General features: G+C 43.5%; 1 protein-coding gene across 1 annotated transcript in view; it reads right to left on the bottom strand.

The window, feature by feature from the left end:
• Nucleotides 1–1,664: 1,664 nt before the first annotated feature.
• Nucleotides 1,665–23,790, bottom strand: part of LOC139727969 (uncharacterized) — a 45,054-nt gene continuing 22,928 nt past the window's right edge. The window contains exons 8-19 of the mRNA XM_071638943.1: nt 18,252–18,304; nt 17,578–17,719; nt 16,698–17,069; nt 15,732–15,957; nt 14,481–14,521; nt 12,500–13,139; nt 9,767–11,107; nt 8,491–8,592; nt 7,969–8,031; nt 6,856–7,305; nt 6,228–6,471; nt 1,665–5,377 (exon numbers count right to left, since the gene is read on the bottom strand). Of these exons, the coding sequence (XP_071495044.1) occupies nt 5,272–5,377; nt 6,228–6,471; nt 6,856–7,305; nt 7,969–8,031; nt 8,491–8,592; nt 9,767–11,107; nt 12,500–13,139; nt 14,481–14,521; nt 15,732–15,957; nt 16,698–17,069; nt 17,578–17,719; nt 18,252–18,304 (3,780 nt within the window). The 3' untranslated portion in view covers nt 1,665–5,271. The remainder of the gene's footprint in view (nt 5,378–6,227; nt 6,472–6,855; nt 7,306–7,968; nt 8,032–8,490; nt 8,593–9,766; nt 11,108–12,499; nt 13,140–14,480; nt 14,522–15,731; nt 15,958–16,697; nt 17,070–17,577; nt 17,720–18,251; nt 18,305–23,790) is intronic.

Genomic DNA, 23,790 nt, shown 5'->3' with positions numbered 1-23,790 from the left:
CCCCCCCAACCCCCCCCCCCCCCCCCCCCCCACCAAAAAACAACCTATAATAATAGCTTATGAAAGTCTTGCCATACTTTATTACATTTCATGGATGGTTAGTTTTACAGGATGTGTCCTGAATGTTTGTTTCCGCTTATCATAAACAAAAATTTGTATTTCTGCTGTCAAATGCTGGGGATTTCCTACACAGCTGACGTTAAAGTTGGAGAATTTGCTAGCTCTGATAAGTGCATTCCAAGGAATAATTTTTTTTTTTCTCCGGGGTACACACCAGCATCAAGATGGCACTTGTGTGTGTGAATTGAACATGAAACCCACGAACGGCGTACCACAAATACGACACTGCCTGCCCCTTACTTGCATTGCTTGTTGCTCGTTGAATGCACACATTTCGCAGTCACACTCTTGAGAGTAGACTTAGATTAATGCCTGAAAACATGTTCCCGACGACATCACACATTTAAAGTCGAGAGGCAGAATAGCATGAAAAATGTGTCCACCCTGAAGAAACCGCTCCATGTTGGAAGTCTACGGCAGTCACAGTCATAACAGTCCATCATTCCAACATAGTTATCAAAAGCTGTAGCTGAGGAGGGTCAATACACCGGAGAATCGATAGACCGAAGAGTCAATGAACGAAAGTGTCAAGGAGCAGCAGATATTGGCCCAAATGGGATGGTAAAGCAGTCATACTCCCATCTCTCGCAATCAGACACTCCTTTCTACGATGCCTTAGTCCCACAAGTAGACATCCAACGCTGCTTTGGGGGCCGGAAAAACAGGACGCAGAGACAGCCGGACATATCACAAGAGCCAAATTCACACCTCGATTGAGACAAATCAGCACTACTGCCCAAGTATGAGAGGGCACTCAGTTCCAATGTCGGGCCCTTCTTCGGGCACTTATAACCGCTCCAACAATTTGTCCCCTCTTTTTGCATTGTTGACAGTGCAACAATGAGACAAACTGGGAAGGCAGGGGGAGGGGGAAACACTACATTCTGTTTCAACTTTATGGAACGTCCCAAGAGGCTATACAATCCTACATCTACAAAAAGTACTATTTTCATTCTACATATGGGTCAGCACAACCTTCTTTTTTATGCACGCAGCCATGTCAAGAAATACATATCGTTTCTTCTGTTTCTGTTTGCGGCATAGCCATGAATATATCAAAACTGGTACATTTACCTCATCATCATGCATCTCATGAAGATTGCTTTGTGCAGGAAGAGGCAACAGTCCAGCTAGCAAAGGTTTGTGCTTAAGGTGGTGTACTGTATACGCCAAATATTTCGTGATGTTTTTATTTTCGCGAATTTGGTAAGTCAGGTGCTATTCACAAAATTAAAGATACAAGAAAATATCGACTCTGATCACACTAAGAATGTGACAAACGCGTATATATTTCTCCGTTCAGTACAGGACTCCACGATCGGGAATTTAAGCACTCGCAAAATCACCGCGAAGTTCCGAAATTTAGACTGGCGAAAATACATGGCGTATACAGTAAGTGATGGGATACCTGATTACCACGGTGCTACTGACATCTTAACTCTGATATTTATATATATATATGGATGGATGAATGACATAGAATATCCCTGTCACATATGAACCTGCATGGTAAAAATATGAATATATATGTCTGATGTTTTTTAAAACAGGATCCGTAGTGATGTGTGAAAATATCACCACTTGTAAATAATGAATGGTAGTTAAATGTTTTCAGTTTGTTGCCATCAAGCTACTGTAAGCTGTCATTCTAACTGTATTGCAGAGTCTTTAAGTACATGCAATCTATACGTACATGTGATCATGACACATCATAACACACAACTGATGGTGAATACACTGGTTCCGGCACGGGCGTCCAGCCAAAAGCAGAAATGTAGCGATTGTCCAATGGTGAAAAGAGCACAAATCCACCATTTTCACGTTCGGCCGGTGGAAATCGCCGAGACACGATAGGACATCTCTGCGGACGCGCCAGCTAATACTTTCAAAGCACTTACTGCCTTATTGCAATGGCCCTCGAGTATTTCCAGTAGATGGGACTGTGGCCAGAAAGGAAACAAACGGCCTCCCAAATCAGCCAGCAAAAGGAAAGGAGATGTGAAAGGCAGAAAGTCAATATTCATCTCATGCGCTCTGTGGGTCAGGCAGGACGATTCTTCCACTTCACCTCCCATAACGCAAACCAAAATATACCACTGCATACTGACTGTTAGAAAAGCTGGTCAGTTTGAGGGACCCGGGGGGAACTACCATACTTTGTGCAAAGGCAAAGGCTGAGAATACACATTGCTATTGTGTTAATTAAAAAATGGCTCCCAGTGTTCAAAACCCCCACCCAGCCGAAGCAGTTCCTTGCAACATGTTGGCATCGCTATGTGCATTACTGTTAACACAACTACATCTCACTAGCTACGATAAAAAAGGAAAACCACACACACAAAAATAAAAAAGATCAAACATCTACTTTGGCAACACCCTAAAAGTTCATCTATCAGGCCAGTTATGCTTTCATGAGGCACAGTATAGGAAACTCTGATTTCTCTTTCTTCAGTTATCCCCCTACCAGACAAGATTGTGTAACATCATGACTAGCAACATGATATCCAATTCCCTCTCCCTCAGGGCAAAAGCACAGCCACAAGCAACCATGTGAATTTTATTCAAAACTGTCGTTTGATCTCTAAAACTTCCAGAAAACAGCATGTGAAATGGGGCCCTGTTATGAGTTGCTCTTTGTCACAAGTGGACAGCATTTTCTACGGTCAGAAATGCCGAGAAACCCACCCTACCTGTGCCAGTTCACACCATACACTTCACGGCACGAACGGCCGTCAAACTAAAGGACGCTTGTCAAGTTGCTCTCTGCACGCAAAGTGTTAGGTATTGTGAAGACGGCCAACAAAGCAACTGAGCCATATGTACTTGCTTACACATTACGTTCTGAAGTACGATTGATAATGGCGATTGTGGTAATCATCAGCATGTATGCATGCATGTGTGCACCACTGTATGTATATTGTATGTAGGTTTCCACGATTGTATTTGAACAATGTATTTTTTGTTGTGAACCAGTGAAAAACAAATTTCTGTTTTCATGAATGAAGAGACAATAATATCCTATCGTATCATATCATATATCATATCATATTATGTTATACAAATAATGAATGTTTATGAGTGCAATGGACAGAATATTTCATGAGGTGAAAGATGAAATGATCCATTCAACGAGGGGCACCAAACATTTCATCTTTCACCGAATGAAATATTCTGTCCATTGCAAGAATGAAAAACATTTATTATTTGTTTTATATAACGCCTAAAATAGATCCTTGTCATTTGATGTTTTATTAATTATTATCAATATAAAATTGCATGGTAAATGGAGCCACATTGGCATGGATGATGACGTCATAGTGAAATGGGCCGAATAATCAATGTCAAACAACCAATCAAATGACAAGGATCTCTTCAGGCGTTATACAATATGTGATATAGCCAATGAACTCAACGTATAGGTGCATTCTGAACTGGAACAATGAAGCGGGCAGAGGACTTTCGAGTCAGACCAAGGCTTCTACAGGTCTGCCAACATTCCCACATCCAAATCAGGGAGATTCCACACAACAATCACGGAGGTATCTGTGTGTTACATGCATTTCAATGGGCGAAATTAATTCCCAAATCAGGGAGATTTTTAATATTCTCTTATTCAGATATGAACAGATTTTGACATCTTTAGGGAGACTCTTGCAGAATCAGGGAGACTTGGCAGCTCTGCTTCTATCTTGTGAATTGCTGACGGAAGGAAATGGCCTTAAACTTTTGTTATGAAGGTGAGAAGTAAAGTGGTATATTACTGAGACACTGCAACTTCAAAAGGTTGGGGGAGGAGGGGGAGGGGGAGGATAGAACAAACCTAATGCCCTTGAACAAATTACAACTCCAACTAAAGAGCAAGATTACTTGATCAATGACAACACATATAATGAACATGTTCATGATTACACCGCAGGAAGGGGGTCGGCACAGCAGAACGACGTAATGCCCTATGTAGATACCGCACACACGGAACCATCATTAATCGCAGTCAACGTGAGAGTATCTCGTACAGCCAACCAAACATGGAACCACCACTACCCCCTGAAAATGCGAGAATATCTCACACAGCCAACCGCAGCAAAGAATTCAGACAGCGCGCGAAGAGGACCCGAGCTGACTACGTTGTGCATCGAGGGACCAGAAGAGGATGAATACCCACTCATGTGTGAGCTGGCTTGATCATAGATCCTAGACTTCATTACTGAAAAGGTTGGAAATTAGCCCACCATCCAGTTGTTCACACCCACATGTGACGAAAACTAGCAATTAGCAGAGCAAGATGAACAAAAAAAATTGTCTTCAGAAATACAATTTGACATATACCCATTTTTTTCCCCATTACACATGAGGAGTATCTGCTTTTCTATAATGCCCTGTATCTGCTTTCAGAAACATTTCTTTTCTTCATGCCCAGTAAACTCTTTGCCCTCATCTGACACATGAACCATACAAGAGACACTGGCTCAAGAGCTGGAGGCTGTCCACTTTTCACCAAACCTTTGGCGAAGATAACTTCTGGATGCTAGGTTGTGAAAATTTAAATCCCGTGTCATCACTCCTTTACATCAGTTGACTACAAGATCTCTCAAACATTTTTCAGCGCATCAATCATTTCCACTCGCTTATGGAAAACTTGTGGGCATGTCGCAAATGACAATAAACCAATCAAATCTTGATCCAAGAATGAACGGGAGGGCGAGTTGTCATTTCTCGGAGTGTGACACCACTAGTTGACCTTCAAGGCTTACCTCCAAAGGGGCAAACCAGAACTAGGACCATCACCTGTCCGTACATTGTTGCTCTGGGCCTGCACCCTCCAAATTCCTGGTCAACAGACCTCGCGAAAGTCTGTCGCCCAGCCTGGAAATGCATGGGAATAACTTGGGGCCATTTGTCTGTGGAATGCAACAACTTTACATACTCAAAGGCTGAGAAGTTTTAAATAAAGGAAAATAAAAATAGAAAAAAAAAAACTATTTGGAAAGTTTGTCATCACAACTTCTTGGTAGATCAGCCAGTGATAGCATCCACTTGGCCCAGCCCCGTTACTTGGTTTGTTCCTCTGACAAAAAAAAAAAAGAAGCCCAAAACAAAACAAAACTCTCCCAAAATGGCTGGAATGGTAGCGGCCCAATGCGAGGCTACAGCTCATCTCCTTGTTGTCCGACGAACTGCTCGCTTAATCTTTCGTCCCGATGGAGCCCCGGGGGTTCCGGTGGCACTAAATGGGTTGGTGTTCGTGGCCCCTGATGCTCTGTGAACAAAAAGAACAAAAAGAACAAAAAGAAATGTTGGGAAAGTTTAAATGCAACATGCCTTCTGAGAATAAGCGGGTACCGCGAAACTCTGAAGCAGCTTCCTCACAACAATTATTCATGTGATAATGCAATCAACACCACCACCTTGACATGGAATAGTAAAGGATTTGCCGAGATCATCCTTCTCTGTTCCAAATGGCTCGGTCTTGAAGGAGGTGGATCACATACATTCAAGAATATCCAACAAATCCCTGTGAAATTTCATGCACTCATTATGACTACCCTGCAGTGCTAATGACATTGCGGAATTCAAATATTGGCTAGGCAAATGTCTATTATGCAGTCCCAGTAGATTCAGCTTATGCAGGGTTGACTGCATTTTCATAAGGCTTAGGGCATTTGCGACAACTGCACATAAAAAGACTACAGCTTAAACAACCCATTTATACACAAAGTTGGGTCCCAGGAGCACTCCTGAAGCGATATGACCTATTGCCTCTCTGTTCCTTTTATGCAGAGAATCATTGCTCGCTGAGACCACAGGCGAAGTGGCCGAGAGGGGCATAACTGGCGTGGTGACCTTCGAGTGCATGGAAACTTCTAACATACAAAATGTATGCACAGAGTGCACCACATTCCACTTCTGGAGCACTCTGAATGTTGGCGTCCTTTACTAAAGAGTGTAGAGCGCTTTAGAAGCACTCCTGAGCCTAGCGCCTCAAGAGGGGCAGAACTTCAGAGCACTCCAAGGCCTGATTGCCTGTTCATACAGAGTTCAGAGGGGTTCACGAGCACTCCTGGAGTGCTGGAAATGCGCTATTTAAACGGGGTTAGAGATCTACTTACTGAAACGTGTAAGGCGTGGCGCCAGCCTGGGGAGTGTTCCCTCCAAAGTTGAAGGATGTTGGCTGTCCTGCCGAGAAACTGAAGCCACCGGCCGGTTGGGGGGCCACAGCCGGAGTGGCCTGGGGCGTCTGGTTTGGCTGGTTGCCGGTGAATTGGAAGGCACCGGCGGCACCCGCCGGTGCACTGTTGGTGGAGGTGCCAAATTGGAAGGAAGTTGGTTGCTGCTTGCTGAACTGGAAGCCACCTGACAGAGAAGAGGAATCAAAAGAAACAGTTCACTTAACAGTCAACATATCTGTGTACAATACACTAGATCAATCTTATCTGCTTTCACAATCCTAAAAAGAGTAAATATCAAAGATTAACAGTCTCTATTTTAATATTCCTAATCAATCTCCTACACAAATAATGGTATACTCTCTAACAAATCTCATGAGTAACAGTCTCTTACATATGATAGCCTAAAAGATGGCTAACTACGGGATGAAGAGCATCTTTGAGTAACATAAAGTTACTAAGTTAGCAAAAATCAGCCTAGGAATCTTTTTATACCCAAGTACAGTATCTTCAAATTCTCTTTGTGCTTTTCCCCCTTTTTTGTGCAGTATTTTCCAAATGTGAACCTTACCTGACCCTGAACTCGTGGTACTACTTCCAAAGCCTGATGTGCTGTTACTCATGGCATTTGTCCCACTCCCAAATGCTGGTGCCTGTTTTGCGACACCCGAAGTGTTGCCGAAGCCAGAGCTTGGGTTAGCGGCACCAAAGAGTGATGCGGATGGCGTGGATGCTGCCTGTGCAAATGGGGAGGCAGCCGCCTGACTGCCGCCAAAAGGGTTGCCGGTGGCGCTGGTGGTGGTAGCACCGCCAAAGCTGAATGTTGATGCAGCTGGAGCGGCCGACGGCTGGGCACCGAATGCAGGCGACGGATTGCTGCTATTGCTGGCGCTGCTGAAACCGCCGAAGCTGGGTGCCGGGGCCGCCGCGGTGCTGCCAAAGCCTCCAAAACCGGAGCTCTGTGAAGAACTGGGGTTGCTGCTGATGGCTGTAAATCCACCCATCGCAGCTCCCGTAGACGCTGAATAAATCAAAATAAATTCATAGACCACCAAAAAATGTGATGGACACGGGAGTTCTCTACCACTCACTGCAAGACAACCCTGTTCCACTAAACATCTGGTCTCAGTCAAATGTGCATGTTTTTACATTTACAGATCTGTCATGTACCTATCAAAATGGAAACATATTTGCTGTTTTTGTATGCTCACTAAAGAAAGGGGCAACATATAGCTGCTTAAAGAATATCTCTACACCTTACATGACAATCAAAATAATTGCAATGACTTCATAAATGACCAGAAGTCATGGCCATTGCTAAGCCCATTGCAGATTTCAAAGAAACAACAAAGGAAATACAGAAAAAAAAACATCCTGACCCTGTGTAATTATTCAGTTCAGAGTCAACCTTATCTTTTCTGCTACAGGGAAATCTCACCCAACAATGCCATACCAAGGATCCTGTAAAAGGCTCTAGATCTACCAATCAAACCAGAGACATGAAATAGGCTTAATGTATAAAGTTGTTGTAAGTCAAACAAATAGATGTAATAAGTACTACGAATTCAGACAGACAGACAGACAGACAGATAGGAAGATAAATAGACAAAGAAAGATAAATAGATGTACAGAGAGAGGGGTGGGGAGGGAAAACATCTTCTGAAATGACTCTTTCTGAACTTACCCGAGTTTTGGGCTGATCCAAAAGAGAAGCCCCCTGATGGCGTTGTTGCTGATGGCATAGCAGCTGTCGAAAGTTGGGGCAAAGACAGAAAGAGAAGAACACATTATAACCTTGCAAGTCGTCGGTTTGGTTGCCAAGTACTGCAATAGTTTGCAAAGTGTAGTATTTTGCAAATCTGAACTTGTATGAGGATTTGGTCAAATTCAGAGACAAACACAGCAGTAACAGAATAAGAAATAGTACCATCCCTCTTCAAGAAACACAAGATTCATATAACATTTGTGTTAAGGGAAAAAATATCTTGGTATTGTAAATTCTATGAATACCAGTCAACTTGCAAACTTTGCAAAAACTGAGACAATTGTAAAATGCAATTCATATGCAGCGACTCCGCAGGATCTCATGATCTGCAATCAGAGTAATAACTGCTATTTGGACCTTTACCACTCCAATCAAGAACAATTCCCTTTGTAACTAACCCTCTCTCCTTTTTCACATCTCAGGACAACACAGAAAACTCACTCTCTTCTCTCTTACTATTTCCGAAGTTGAACGACGGAGCAGGCTGTGAAGTTCCAGTGGCAGATGATGTTGTTGCTGCACCAAAGCTGAATCCCGATGATCCTGCCGAAAACACAAATCATAAGTTTGGCACATCAGGCTTTATGACAGAACTTGATGTGGGTCTCTTGTTCTCTCACACGCATTGATACAGAGACTTATTTCCATACTCTGACGAACCATCAGAAATCCTGCAAATTCAGCTGTATCTACAATCTACTCATTTAATGCATCTAATGGATTTTTATCTGTAAACTTTTCTGTATCTCCCCCCCTGGGGGGGTGGTGGAGTGGGAAGGGGTTCTTGAAAAATGTGAGTGTTTCTCGTAATGCTGCTCAATTGATGGAACATTTACATTCCTGCCGACCCTAAAATTTATCAAATAAGAATAACTGGGAGAAAATAAAGGATTCTCAACCATCTCCCACACATTACTACTAGTAGGTGTTGACAAAAAATTGTGGCCATAAGGTTAAAGCTTGATTTTTCTTTCCCAAAGAAATAGGAATGTCCCTGCTAAATGGGAATAGTTAGCAGGTATGCATTAATGCCAACATGCTTATGTGTTGATATTTACTAAATTGTAGGTCTCACTGATATCATAATCATTAGCAGCAACCAGCAGGACAATGCTGATGTTTGTGAGACATGGAAGACACTTGAAATACGCGATTGTGCATGCTTTTTAACCATTTTCATTATATCAAACCATTGAAAAAGGGTGAACTGAGAAAACACACAACAGTGTATATATCTCCAAAGCTTTGGCACTACTTTTCAGAATTTCCAACGTTCAAATAGCCAGTTGCTACCATAGTCATAACTTCTTTTATTTTCCACCTCCCCCCCCCCCCCCCCCATTGCTATTGCACGGAAAGTGACTTATGGATGACATGACATGTTACACCACAAATTGATCAAACCATATTCAGACTACTGAACCTCAAATTGCCCATGAAAACGACTACTGTTCAAAGCAACTTGTTCAACAACTACTAGACACCTCAGACAAGAAACACACATGGAATAAAACACAATGCAGATAAGAAGAGCAGTCCATGAATGCAAAACTATAAGAGATGCCGTGATCCCAACACTCTGTGGCTAATTTGTATTAAATAACTTTTCTTCAGACTTGGTGTGGAATAGATTAGTGTGCTTGGGCTTTCTTTGACTAAACACAACATGATTATAACTCACAGTCAACACACAGACCAAGGGTTATCTGGTACTCACCTTGATTATTATTGTGGTTCTGGCTGCCAAAGGTGAATGTGGCTGCCTTCCCCGTGTCGCCAGCCTTCGTTGTTGACACGCCTGTGCCAAAGGTGATTGCTGATGTACCAGAAGCAGCAGCAGCCGTCGCTGCAGGTTGTGAGGTCTGTCCGAACAGCGCAGTGCCCGGCGTGCTGGTCGGCTCCTGGCTCTTAGCGGTGAAGCTGAAGCCCGGCGCCGCTGCCTGCGGTGCCGTGGTTGATTTCTGCTCGCCAAAGGTGAAGGGCGGCATGCCGCCAGTGCTTGCCGGTGCCGCCTGGTCAGCTTTGCTGGCGCCACCGAAGGAGAAGCTGGCCGTTGATGAGGGGCCGACACTTGTTGCAGTGCCACCAAACGTAAATGGCTGGCTCTTGCCAGTGCCTGCGGAAGCATCCTGTGGCTTGCTTGCATTGAGGGTAGTTGTTGTTGTGCCAGCTCCAGCTCCGAACTGGAAAGGTGCAGAACTTGGCTTGGTGCTGCTTGGTGCCCCACCGAAATTAAATGATGGTGCAGCGGTGTCCGCCTTTTTCCCCTCCTTCTTCTCTGCAGGCGCCCCGAAGGCAAATGTCTTGGATGGTGGACCATCCTCCTCTGTTTTCGACTGGAAAATATTGACATTGGGAGGAGGACCGTCCTTCTCCACAGTGGTTTGCCCCACAGTGGCTGCGCTCTGTCCAAACTTAAAACCGCCACCAGTGGCAATGCTGTTTGTCTTCTCCGATTTGGCGCTGTCGCTCTGTCCAAATTTGAAGCCGCCAGTTGCGGTGCCAGCACCGAACTTGAAGCCATCGCCGGCCGGCTTTGATTCCGTGCTGGCGGAAAACTTGAAACCACCGTCCGCAGTCTTTGTTTCTGCACCAGCACCAGTGCCAAACTGTAAGCTTTGCCCTGCAGTCTTTGATTCTGTACTGGCCCCAAATTTGAAGCCTCCCAACACAACGCTGTCTCCTGTGGTACTAGATTTATCCTGCTTTGAATGATTGGGGGTAGATGTAACTGTACCTCCACTGCTACCTTCCTGGTCAGATTTCTTGGCTAATGATGATGAGCTGTCTGTTGGCTTTGAGAAAGAAAAGTTTGTAGGCAGCTTAAAGCCACCTTCTGATGATGCGTTCCCTATACCATTTAGACTCGCCGGCTTTGAACTCGACCCTAAACTCAAACCCGCTGGCAATTTAAAAGCACCACTTTGAGCAGTGTCCTTGCTGCCGGCATTGTTCAGATTTGCGTTCAACGAACTGGAGGTTGTGGTACTTCCAAACTTAAAGGCACCTGACGTTTCTCCGTTACTCAAAGAGGTACTTCCAAACTTGACTGACGACGCTGTGAAGAGATGGGTGAATCACGTGTTATGCATTTTCAAAGAATGAATCAACATTGCCTTAATGCAGAGGTTCAGATTGATTCAAAGTATCTATTAACATGAAACCTTAATTTCTGAACTACCTTTACCTGTGAAAAGCACTTAGTCTATCCAAACAAATCAAATAATATCTTTTGTATCTGAATTGCTTTCAAAAGATGGTTTAATTTGATTTAGATAGAGGATTCAGATTTAGATATACCAAAGGGAACATTTTTTTTTTTGGGGGGGGAAATTTTTTTAAATATTTTTTTTATTTTGGGCGCATTTAACCCTAACTAGGCCGGGCTATTTAGGTAGATGATAGAGCCGGGGGGGGGGGGGGGGGGGGGGGGGGGGGCCTCCCAGGCCCCCCCTCCGGATCTCGGCCGTCGACAGCGCGATCGCGACGAAAATTGGCACATGCATTGCCTATGATGTAATCTAAAGTACCATGAAGTTAATTTTTTCAAAAATTATCATTTACACTAAATTATGCTAATTTATGCATAATGATGCATGAAATCAGACAATTTGGTATAAATCACTAAATAAAGCTCAAAACAGGCACATTTTTGGTGTAAATATTCTTTTTAGTGTCCTTAGCAAATGTAAGAGAAAAAAATTGCACAATCAGAAAAAATTTCCTAAGTATTTTATTGTTTTTTGAATTTATGTATTTCTGTTTTTTCGACTTTATGTTTTCCATTGTTTTTTCAATGAAATTTGTGCGTGACATTGTTCCGAACAAGAAAATGCATTATTAATTGATTTTAATCCATAAACCCCCAAAATAATCATGCTTTTATGAAATTTGCCTGTAAACATAGTTTGCATTGAAATTGTACACAAATTCATGTTTTTTAGCAATTTTTGGTCTGACATGCACGTGCATATTTATGCGCAACTTCGGAACCGCACACCCGGGCATCGCAAATTTGGTGTCAAAAGAAGCGGGAGACTCGAAAGAAAAAAGTCATGAAACGTCGCGGCGAGAGCTTCTCGCGATAGCGATACATAGCGCGAAACGTCAAGGGGGGGGGGGTTAGGGGTTAGGGTTATTTATTTAGGGCCTAGTTAGGGTTAAGGGAAGCTTTACATTTAAAGGGCTGAAATAGGAGATTTTTGTCATTTCTGTATATCAAACGAATAAGATATTGTGAGAGCATGAAATCATCAACTTAACGATTTGTATATTCATAACGACTTGTCAAGGAGTGTTTTCCGAAAAATGTAAAAATGTAAGAATATCATAACTTCCTTATTTCTTGTCTAATTTTGATAATTTCTGCACTGTTCTGCATGGATTATCCTCCCTCTTTCTTATCATACTAATAAAGTTTTTGAGTGGATTTTCTCTACAGGACACTCACTTGGGGGAGCACTCAGCGCTGGCTGGCTTCCTGGTTTGGGGCTGTCGCATGCCATACACTTGAGAATGGTGGCCTTGTTGCGTATCATGCATGTGTCACACTCCCACTCCCCGGGTGCCGCCTTGAAGCGGTCCGCTAACGAGTTGGTGATCGGTTTCGCCGCCGATACGGCGTTACCCGCCTCGGACTTCTCCAGGAGCGCGTTGACTTTTGGGGCTGACTTCGTTGCACTTAGACTCGAGGTCGACCCCGAGTCGACCATACACACACCACCTTCCAACTTTTGTGACTGTTCCCTTAATTTGTCCCCCAAGCTGTTGAACAGGGGAGCCGACTTAGAGCTAGCTGATGCAACTGTCTTCTGCTCTGTGTTGCTCTGTCCAAAGGTAAAAGAAGTTTTGTTCGATGGCTTTGCACCGGGCCGTGGCGTTACACATGCTGGGCAGTTATCAATGTCTGGCTTATTTATAAGCATGCATGTATCGCACTCCCAAGAGTCTGCTGGTGGCTTATGTGCATCTAGCACAGAGTTTGACAGTTCTGAAGGAGCCTTCTTGAGTATACTGGCACCAGATTTCTCTATGCTGCCACTGCTCAACGGTCCATTGTCCACAGCAGAATTTAGCACCTTGACTTGAACCTGTCACATTCAGCACAAAGAGTCAATTATGCAATCAATTGTTATGAACAAGGCCTCCATGAAATACAGCATCTCAATTACCTAAGGATATATGAAGCTTACACATGAGTTTGTGAAAGCATAATTTAAGGAACTACACATACGGTTTACACTGCTGTTTGACCTTCATCCAAGAGGTGACTACAATTTTCTTGTGATGACAATTGCCTGGTGTATTGACAGGATAGGACCCTCTACGACAACAGAGCAACAAAGTGGATAACAAGTAAATTTTGAAAATGAGCTATAGATTTAGACAAGAGTAAGCTGATTTGTAAATTTGCTGAGAAAAGCCACAGAAAACACAAGTTAGCGAATGGGACTACATGGATACCACACACTCAAGTATGCATCACAAGACATTCATGTCAGCATTTTTTGGGAATGGAGGCAGGTGTGGTAGAAATGACCTTCTTTGACCTCCCAGCATATATACCAGACACAAACAACAAAAACATCACAAAAGTTCTCAAATACCTCAAAGCAGTCAAATGAGTCACATGTTTGTGATCCCCTGCATTCGCTCTTTCATCGTTTGCAATTTATTTGAAAATAAGCAAGTAAAATGAGGTAGAGTTTTTGTTACAAAAATTATCAGTGCACACACAGGCAGAGAAAATGTGCTGCTGCCAACTCCAGTGGATAATGTTACGTATACCTGACCAAACTGCTCATAATTCATTGAAGAAACCATGACATCTTAAAAGCAAACAGGCAAATTGCAGGTGTAAGTAATAACATATATTTTACATGATTAAAGGGTGTGTACAGTTCTGGTCGAGGTGAGGATTTAGCTTTTAACATTCTACGAGATATTAAGAAACCACTCAATGAGATGCCAAAGAGCATGCAATTCTAAGGGGTATCAAAAATTTATTTGATGAAAATCGGTTTTGAAATGGCTGAGATGTCCAAAAACAAGGTGAAACAAAGAGATCCTAATAAAAGGCATGGCCTGTCGCCTTTTATTATCACTTTTTTGGATATCTCAGCCAATTGAAAACTAATTTTCGTCAAATTAATGTTGAATCCTTCTTAAAATTACATGCTCTTTCATATTTCATAAGAGGTTTCTCATTATCTCATTTTGGAATGTTCAAAACATGAATCCCCACCTCAACCAATACTGTACAGTTCCTTCAAGTCATGAATACAATGTAATAAAGACTCTCAAATTCAAAAATCTATGCTGAAGAAAACATCTCTCAAAACAGTATTTCAGCATGTCTCAGGAATGGCACTTCTTGGCCCCAAGGTTAACATCTCTATAACTTGAAATGATAAAACTCAGAACACACTTACCATTGAACTTGAAGAGGGAATGGGACCATTCTTTGTGGGCACTGCAAGCAAGAACACAAAGGACAAAATAAATTTAAATACGCTGCTGATAATCACAGAAGCAGACAAATATCAAGAATGGCCTTTTCAAGTTTCCAACCATATAAATGAATGCACAAAAATTTGCAATACTGTATACGCCAATATTTTCGCGTACAGATATTTTCACGAATCACGGTATCAGTGGCATTTTCATGTGTTGTTAAATTCGCGATTGATAATAGTAGTAGGGTCTACTGCCAAGCCCGAGAAACACGTTCAAACACTTGCCAACGTACTCGTAACGTTTTTCCATTTGCATTGTGACTTCCCAAACATGAAAATAGAAACGACATAGTAGAAGATTTATAAAATGAAACAATTACGGCATTCACGAGTACTCAGTACCTACCAAATGTTGCAACAAATAGACGACAAAGTTTCAGAGCTGCGCTAGCGAAAGTTTTACATGCGCATCCTGTGTGTATCGCTGTATACAAGTTTAGTATTGCGCTAGCTACACCTAGCTGCGCATGGCATCTGCACGGCCCTGCGCACACGGCGTCTGGTCGGGCTACATGCATCCCTAGGCCTCACCCGTGTACCCAACCACGTCGAGCCGGTGTTCGTTTGCGTAGGGTAACGAAGCACGGAGATTGCACATTTTAATGCACGTTTAGCATACTGCACTTCCACAATCGGTCACACCGTAGCGTACGTACTAGTAATACAGTATGTGTATGTACTGGCCGATGTAACAGCCGCGTTCTGGTCCAACCAGCGTTGGATGCATTTTGCCATAAATTTGCACATAAGGTATGACAGGGTAATATTTTCGCGTGTCTTTAATTTCGCGATCAGCCCAAAGCTCGCGAAATTCGCGAAAATAACGGCGTATACAGTACCTCAGTATTCTACACTGCTAGATGGATGCAAATTCACTGATGTCAATGAACTTTATCAATATCTAAAATATGAGGAGAGAATCTCCTCTAGAATCTTATACTCATTTGAAATTCTCAAAGCCATCAAAATGACGAGATGATTCAAAAAACATTTTTCAATTCCTACTTGTGGATCCAGAGGGCAGATCTAAAATGAAGAACAGGGATTCTCCCTCACTAGTAATCTACTGGTAATGTTTTGTGAAAGCTGTGTTTGGGCCAGAAATTCAGGGCTGCTCGTGCCGACACAATGCAATTTTTCCGTCTTTCCTTCATTCAAAGCACTCACTGATGCCAAAAGCTTCTAGACAGCTACCGGTCTTCAGCTCCTTGGCAACCTTGATGCCCCCTACCGCGCCCCCGTCGTCACCCTTCTTCTGGACCTGCTCCGCCTCTTTCCTCCTCGTCCTCTCCGGGGTCTCAAAGCTGGGCTTCTTCGCTTCCAGCGGAGCGTTGGCCGCGGGACGAGATGTGGGGTACGGAGTTTGACGTGGCATGCTGAACTTGAAGGTGGTCTGAGGCAAAGGAAGCAGGGAACAGTGTTTGCTGTGAAGACAGGAGCTAGATGGGCTGGTACATAGTGAGGGAAGTCTGATTGAAATAAACAAAGTCTGATCTCCTGCCATATACTTTGCACACGTGGTATCTGGAGATCACGCTTATGAGACTAGCTCACACTTTCTAAAATTTGCATGTAAGAACAATAGCGACACCATGAGAAATAAGCATCATTCCTTTTCTACAAACAAAATTTAAGTGCCTTCCTGCCCTGGAGACAATACACACAGCATTTGTGATGTTATTGACTTTGTCGTGAATTTTGTGAACAAATGCAGACTCTCAACAATTTTGTGAAGATAAAACTACTGCAAAGTAAATGCCATGTACAGTATGGAGGTCAGAGCTGGAACACACAAGAGACCAGTTGGCTGTCACACTCTTGGGAGAAAAAACACAAAACAAAAAAACAAACAAAAAAAAAACAAAACTGTACTGAGAAATATCCTTCTTAGTTCCTTTTAACATTTCCATAGCAACTCTTGAAATGGAATCTAACTTTTTAAAACCATAATACTCATGACAAATCCAGGCTTTTTTCCTCTTTCTTTCAAATGCATGAAATATGACATCTTTCATGGAAGAGTAACAAACAGTTTTTGCGAAGGATATGGTACTTTGTGAGCAGATTGCCAGGCATTCATCAGAAGACTTAGCTTATAAACTTCAAATCAAATTCTCAGTCGACTTCACTCACTGCTGTGGAAGAACTGGTCATGGAGGAAGAGGCTGTCACGCTGGGCGTGTGCTTGATGATGGGCGCCGCAAACTTAAACTGAAAGCTCTCCGGTGGCACCGCCTCCCGAGGAGCGGACGCACCTGCACTGGGTGCGGAGAACTTGAAGGATGCCGATGATGTGGTCGATGTCGACGCTGGCGCCGCTGTTGATGTTGATGATTTGGAGGAGAAGATGCTACCGCTGCTCGCGACGGAGGACGCCGCTGAAGACGAAGCCAGAGTGCTCGTCAATGCTGGGGCGCCGGCGGAAGATAGGGCTGTGCCAAAGTTGAACTTGGGGAGATTGCCCGAAAGCGGCAGAGCCACCTGCGGAAGGTCTGGTACCTCCACCTGAGCAGAATGAAATGACTCCTCTAAAGGCCAAGTCTAAGCAACAACTTGACTGATCAATGAGAACCAAGTGTCACCACAATATCCTGGTACACTCGTATAATCCAATGAAATGTCCCCAGGACCAGTCTATGTAATTTCTGACTCTGATTATGCATACAACTATGATAAAGTTAGGTGATTACGATAACCATCATCATCTTGGATATAATGTTACATTTCTTCATTACTTCCCTCCCTCACTCTGGATCAGAAAAGGCATTCACTCTACTTAAAAGTTAAAATTCATTTTAGTGATCTCTGTAGTCTGGACCTCTCCAGCAACTACTGAGCCCTACCAACTCACTGTCAATTTTGTCATCACAACCACTGTTTGATGGGGCAAAAGGAAAATGACGTAAGTGGGAGCAGTGACGCATGAAGAATAGAATAGCACAGAAATCAACAGAAAACAGGCTCAAACGCGAACAAACGAAGACAAAAGTGTAATGAAAGCGAAGATTCCTACCACATCGTCGTCTTCCTGGTGGGATGAGTAATGCTGGGTGTTCTTCACCTTGGACTTCATCTTGCCTCCCGCTTTGTCCTTTGTTACTACACTCTGCGACGCCGAAGTGGCGGGTGTTGAGGAGGATATGGGTGCAGAGAACCTACAACATCAAACGGTTGCAAATAATACCTGCTTACTTACCCACACAATGTACTGCCTGTGTTCCTTTCACATTTTCTATTCCTTGATCAACAGTTTTACAGTAAAATATTATATACCTTTAGAACAAACAAACAAGCCTCTGAATATGTGTAGAGGGTTAAATATTGGTCAACCAAAAGAAACAACGGACAGTTTGAGCTGAACTGAATGAGCATTTTGAGTGTTGATACAGTTTGAACATCTGGAGACACGACATAAACACTTGAGCTTTGATGACAAACAGACACTGAAAAGATGGACAATAGATACTGTCTGAGCCCCAGGCCCTGCTTTGTAAGAAAAGTTAAAATCAAACATGACAAGGGTCCCTACAGCATCGGACCAAATACTCTTAAGAGAGCCAGCTCTTGGCAAGCTGTTGCAGCAGTAATCGTCCCACTGTTTAGTCCGCTGTAGGACATCTTGCACAGAGAGATCCTCATGACAATGCCAAGTGGGCGAGTTCAGTCACTCAGCAAGGCAATACTTACCTGAATGAAGGAGCAACACTGGCCGTTGTCGCTGCCGTGCTGACTGGCAACACCTGAAACAGAGAAAAGAACCAAGAAATCATCAATCCAGGTGCTACCGAGGTTTTTGTCATCAGAAATGGAAGATTAAACGAGAACTTACCGTTTGAAGTTTAATATTAATTTTATGAGTAATTGGAGGGTGAGATTACGTCATATATGAGATCCCGCTAGTGCGCGCGCCACTCAATATTAGAAGCAAGAATGTGACCACTGATGTAGGAAGATAACGAGAGATTAAGTTACCGTTTGAAATTTTGGGGAGGGTGAGGTGGGACGTAATCTCACCCTCCAATTACTCATAAAATTAATATTAAACTTCAAACGGTAAGTTCTCGTTTAATCTTCCATTTTATATCGTAATTACGTCATATATGAGATTTCAAAGCCAGTGGTTACATTCTCGAGGCAACCCCCCCGAAAAGGGGTAGGAAGCATACCTTACAAGAGGTTCCATTGCAAATCTCATTCAGGTTGAATGCTGCAGAGATATTGTGTCTCCAAGAGTTCACAAGTTCAGGCAGTTCAAGACATGTCTGCCCAAATCTTAGGGCTTCACAGTCTATTTTTTGATAATTGTTTCTACAAAGGTTTTCTCAGCAGGACAGGGCTTGTTGTAGTACTTGCGAAAGGTTCTTTCGTTGGCCCAACCGGCTTGCGCAAGTATTTTAGATACTGGGAAATTTCCCTTATTGGCTGCGGAGGTAGACGCTGCCCGAGTAGAGTGCGCCTTGTAGATCTCTGTATCAATACCCGCAGCCTCCAAAACCTCCTTAATCCAGCGAGCGATTGTTTGAGATGATACCCTGTGATACGGTTTCTTGTAGCTAACAAAAAGGTACCGTTCACTAGCTCTGATTCTGCGGGTCCTGCTGATGTATTCCTGCAAGTACCTGACTACACAAAGTCTCCTGTCTGGCGGGTATGCCTGGAGCTTGACACTGTGTGAGTAATTTCCAGGCTTGCTCTGTTTTAGGAGATCATGAAGGTGAAAGGTGACTGCATTATCTCTTAACACCATACCATCCAAGCTTAGATAGTGTAATGATTGAATCCTTTGTGCTGAGATTAATGCAATAATCACACACAATTTAAGCGTCAATTTTTTCAGGTCCAAAATGTGCGCTGGGGACCAAGAACGAAGAAAATTGAAAACAAGGTTAACGTCCCACATTTCCATGTATCTAGGCTTGGGTGGGCGTAGCTGAAAGACTCCCTTCATAAACCTCTGGATAAAGGGATGGTTTCCAACTGTAAACATAGTATCTCGAAGAATCACAAATGAAGATAGAGCACTCCGTGCTAAGTTTATGACACTGTAACCTGCCCCTTTATCGAAGAAAATGTCACTCAGGAATTCCAGGATAGCTTGAACATCCGAGTACAAGTAGTTGCTGCATTTTTTGTCACAAAATGCTTTCCATTTGTTTATGTACACTGCATACTGTTTTTTAGTCCCTTTTCTCCAAGAGGAGGCCATTACAGCAGTTATACGTGCATTCAATCCCGCATCTCTGAAGGGCTTGCACAGAACCTGCAAGCAAGAAGATCAATCTGAGTGTTTAGTGGGTGAGGAGTGTTAGGGAGTGTTAGAAACTGGCAATGTTAGTAAGGATTCACTCCTATGAATAACAAGTGGTTCCTCATTCATCATCCTGTTTAGGAGAGGAAACCATGGCTGGCTTGGCCATTTTGGGACTACTAGTATCCCAGTTGCATTATCAGATTTGATTTTTTGAATGCACTTAGCAACTAAGCAGAAAGGAGGAAATGCGTAAAAGTACCACTTTCCCCAATCGAGAGTAAAGGCATCAACAGCCTTGGCATGTGGGTCGGGCAACCATGTGACATAGTTCTCTACCTGCTTGTTAAGTCTGGAGGCAAATAGGTCTATTTCTGGTGTCCCAAAACGTGAAGTTATTTCTTGGAAAACTGTGCGGTCAAGCATCCATTCTGTGCGGTCATTGAAAATTCTAGACATGCGGTCTGCCTCCACATTCAGCTTTCCTGGCAAGTGTGCTGCAGTGACCCAAATTTTATGAGTTTCGCACCACTGCCAAATCTCTCGGGCTGCCCGATCACAGTCAAGGGATTTAATGCCTCCCATGTTGTTAATGTACGCAACAGCAGTACTGTTATCTAGCCGTAACAAAACATGAATGTTTTGTGAATTAGAACAGAAGGACTTGAGTCCCATGCCAGCAGCCAGGGTCTCCAGATAATTAATCTTATTCTCCCTGGCTTTTTGCAGCTCGTCTTCATTCCATCTACCCCCTGTATGGGTGGTATGATCAGATGCCCCCCAGCCTTTGCCACTGGCATCCGTGCACAATTCGAGCATAGGTTTAGGGTGTCGTAAGGGTGAGAAAGTAGACTGCACATTGTCTGTCCACCATTGCAGCTCTTGTTTTGCTTCCAAAGATAGGCTCATTTTTCTGTCAAAATGCCCCTTATTCATTTTGAGTGCTTTGATTTTGTCCCTTTCTAAAGCCCTGTAATAGAGCTGTCCATACTGGACTGCGGGAAATGATGCTACCATTTTCCCGATAATTCTAGCCACCTGCCTGATACTGGGGTTTGCCATTTGCATAAGTTCATTGCACAAGGACTGTATTTCCTCTGATTTGTTATCAGGCAGTCGAATTGTCATGGCCTGAGTATTGAGAATGAAACCAAGAAATTGTATTTCTTGAGTGGGGCATAGTACTGATTTTTCTGGGTGTACCAAGAACCCAAGTTGTGCAAGGATGCTAGTGGTTTCAAAAACCGTTTGCAATGTTTGATTCTCACTTTCTCCAATAATGAGTACATCGTCAAGGTATCCAATTACTACATGCCCTTGCTCTCTCAGTAATGTAAATACAGGTTTCAGTAGTTTAGTGAATAACCTTGGCGCCGTGCTCAGGCCATTAGGCAGTACTTTGAATTGCCAAAGTTGATTTTTCCAGGAAAACTTTAAGAACTTCCTGTGTGTTGGGTGCACAGGTACTGTATAGTACGCGTCCCGAAGGTCGACTGAAGCTAAGAAGCTATTTTCTGAAATGAGTTCAATAGCAGTATGGATATTTTCCATCTTAAAATGCTGGTACTGGAGATATTTGTTGAGATCAGACAGGTCTAGGATAACGCGTGTACCCCCGTCTTTTTTAGGCCGTGTAAAAATATTAGACACGAATTCTCCAGTTTCCATCTGGCACGGTTCGATTACTCCCTTGTCATGGAGTTTAGAAATTTCAAGATCAATATCAGCCTCTTCGGCTTTATTACACCGAAAAAGGTAAGGGGGTTTAGTTCTAGATGGTGCACCCATCTCTTTACTGAATTCAAGCCTGTAGCCACTTACAGCATTTAGCACATGTGGGTCTGAAGTAATTTTGCGCCACTTTGGGAGGAATTGCTTCAGTCGACCTCCTACCATAGGTTCTACATTATTATGACATAGCTTTGCATAATCACTAGAATCAGATGTCATGTTTACCTCGTCAGTTGAACTGGAGGTTATCGTGCTCTCTTCATCCCTGAGCCCTGCTTGCTGCCGCAGTGCGGTTGGTGCTGGCTGGGATGTGTGAAGGTGTGGGGAGCCGACGGCTTCCCCCTCCCCTTGGGGCGCTGGCCTAAAAAAGCATGGCTGGTAGCTCCAGTCCACGGTCCTTTTGCACCTGTAGGCCTAGTGACATCACTTGTACTTGCACGAGAAGTAGTCCAGCCCGCGTCGCGGTACTGTTGGGGCAAATTTGAGCTTCCTGATGTAATCTTGCTCCTGCCCTTGCCATATGCACTCCTGCCATAGTCATATGGGCTGAAACGCTGCTTTTTGTATTGTCTGCTATGCTCACTCCTGAGGACACCCTCAGTTGCTTTTTGTTCATCTCTTATGTCTTTCATTTGCCTTCCCAGGTCGTCACCAAAAAGGAATTTGGAGACCGGGGTAGAGGGCTTGCAGAGATGCTGGAATTGATAACCAATGTCTGGTTTCATGAATTCCTTACGCAAGGAATTTAGCTCGAAATTCGCACTGCACAGAAGTGCTAGTGCATCTTGTTGCTGTTCAGTGATATCCTGTGCCGACACTGTATGTATGTAGGCATTGATGCCTCTCGTGAGATTCTTTTGGAGTCTCTGAAATTTGAGGTCTCGTGTCTTTGAAAAGGCAGGTAGCCCATTCCAGATTCTTTGGTTGACTTTCGGCACATCCACCAGCTCACAGTTGCTGGGAATGGGGTATTTAGTGATCGTTTCATCTACCACTTTGGGCTCGAGCTGGTGGGTCAGAAGGTAGGCTGTAGACTTAGCAATTTCTGGGTCAATGGGGGGACCAACTTCCTCAGCCACAGCAAATTTGGCTGCAATGTTTGGCACTTTCTCCACTACAGAAGGGGGAACTTCGCCTTCTTCAATATCAAATTTGTCATCACGACTATCCCCTTGACCTGGTTGGATAATCACAGAGTTTTCATCCATATCTCGGCCCAGAAATGGTGCCGCATATTCATCATCATAATGGCAGTCAGTATCTGCCGAGTCTGAAGGGGAGTATTCAGAACGAGTCCTGATACTCTTTCCATTGCCACCGCCTTCACGGGCTGGTGTCTGCTTTGCCGACTGTGCCTCCACAAATTGAACAACCACAGCTAATTGGCCTTCAAGCTTGCCGAGTCTATCTTCCAAAGTTGAAACTTTAGAGGCCAGTTTGGCAGGTGGTTTCACTGTTTTGTTTGCACCGGTACTACCGCTAGGGTTAGCACTGCTTGTTGTAGTAGTACTATTACTAGTACCTGCCTTGCCGGCTCTAGTAGGCGTTTTACCTTTGGCTGTCGCAGTTTTCTGCTTGCACTCTTGTGCGTGCTGGTCTCCGCGACCCCTGCCGGTGGCTGCCGGGGACGCGACTGCTGTCAGCAGCGGTGGTGCGGCTGCGCCGCCCACGTTTGGAACGTTGGTCGAAGACATAAATTCCGTTGCTGTTCAGCTGAAGAATGATCGTTAAAACCAGAAAACCTGGCAAAACCTCCCGTAGAGGTAACTTTCGCTATTACGTCGATCCAACTCGAACGAAAACTTGAATATTCAAGTGCAATTCCGGCGAATTTTCCGAGCACAGAAATTCCCGTGTTAGCAAGATGGCGGCGACTAACGAATTGAGTGGCGCGCGCACTAGCGGGATCTCATATATGACGTAATCTCTCACGAAATTACGATATAAAATAACAAACTAACAAACATTTGAAGAGGAACTATACCATTTTGGGAGCACACACTGCTGTCCAGATTACAGATAGACAACAAGCCCTAATATTGTGTATTTCATTATTTGCTGTCTTCAAGTGCATTTTGATGCATTTGATTATATATATCATACTGTAAAAGTGGGTAATTTTAGCAGGATACAAATTCTCCCAAATTTCACACGACCAGAAACAAGCGTGAAAATAAAAGCATGCCAGTATTTATGCTTCCTGTATGTACCACCATGTAATGTCTTGACTACACAGAAGAAAGTGAA

This window comes from Diadema antillarum, unplaced genomic scaffold, assembly GCF_040938485.1.
Source record: "Diadema antillarum isolate AM-2024a unplaced genomic scaffold, OU_Dant_1.0 scf00000018, whole genome shotgun sequence".
Taxonomy (NCBI): domain Eukaryota; kingdom Metazoa; phylum Echinodermata; class Echinoidea; order Diadematoida; family Diadematidae; genus Diadema; species Diadema antillarum.
Note: the sequence above shows the minus strand (reverse complement) of the source record. Positions and strands in the feature narration are given on the sequence as shown.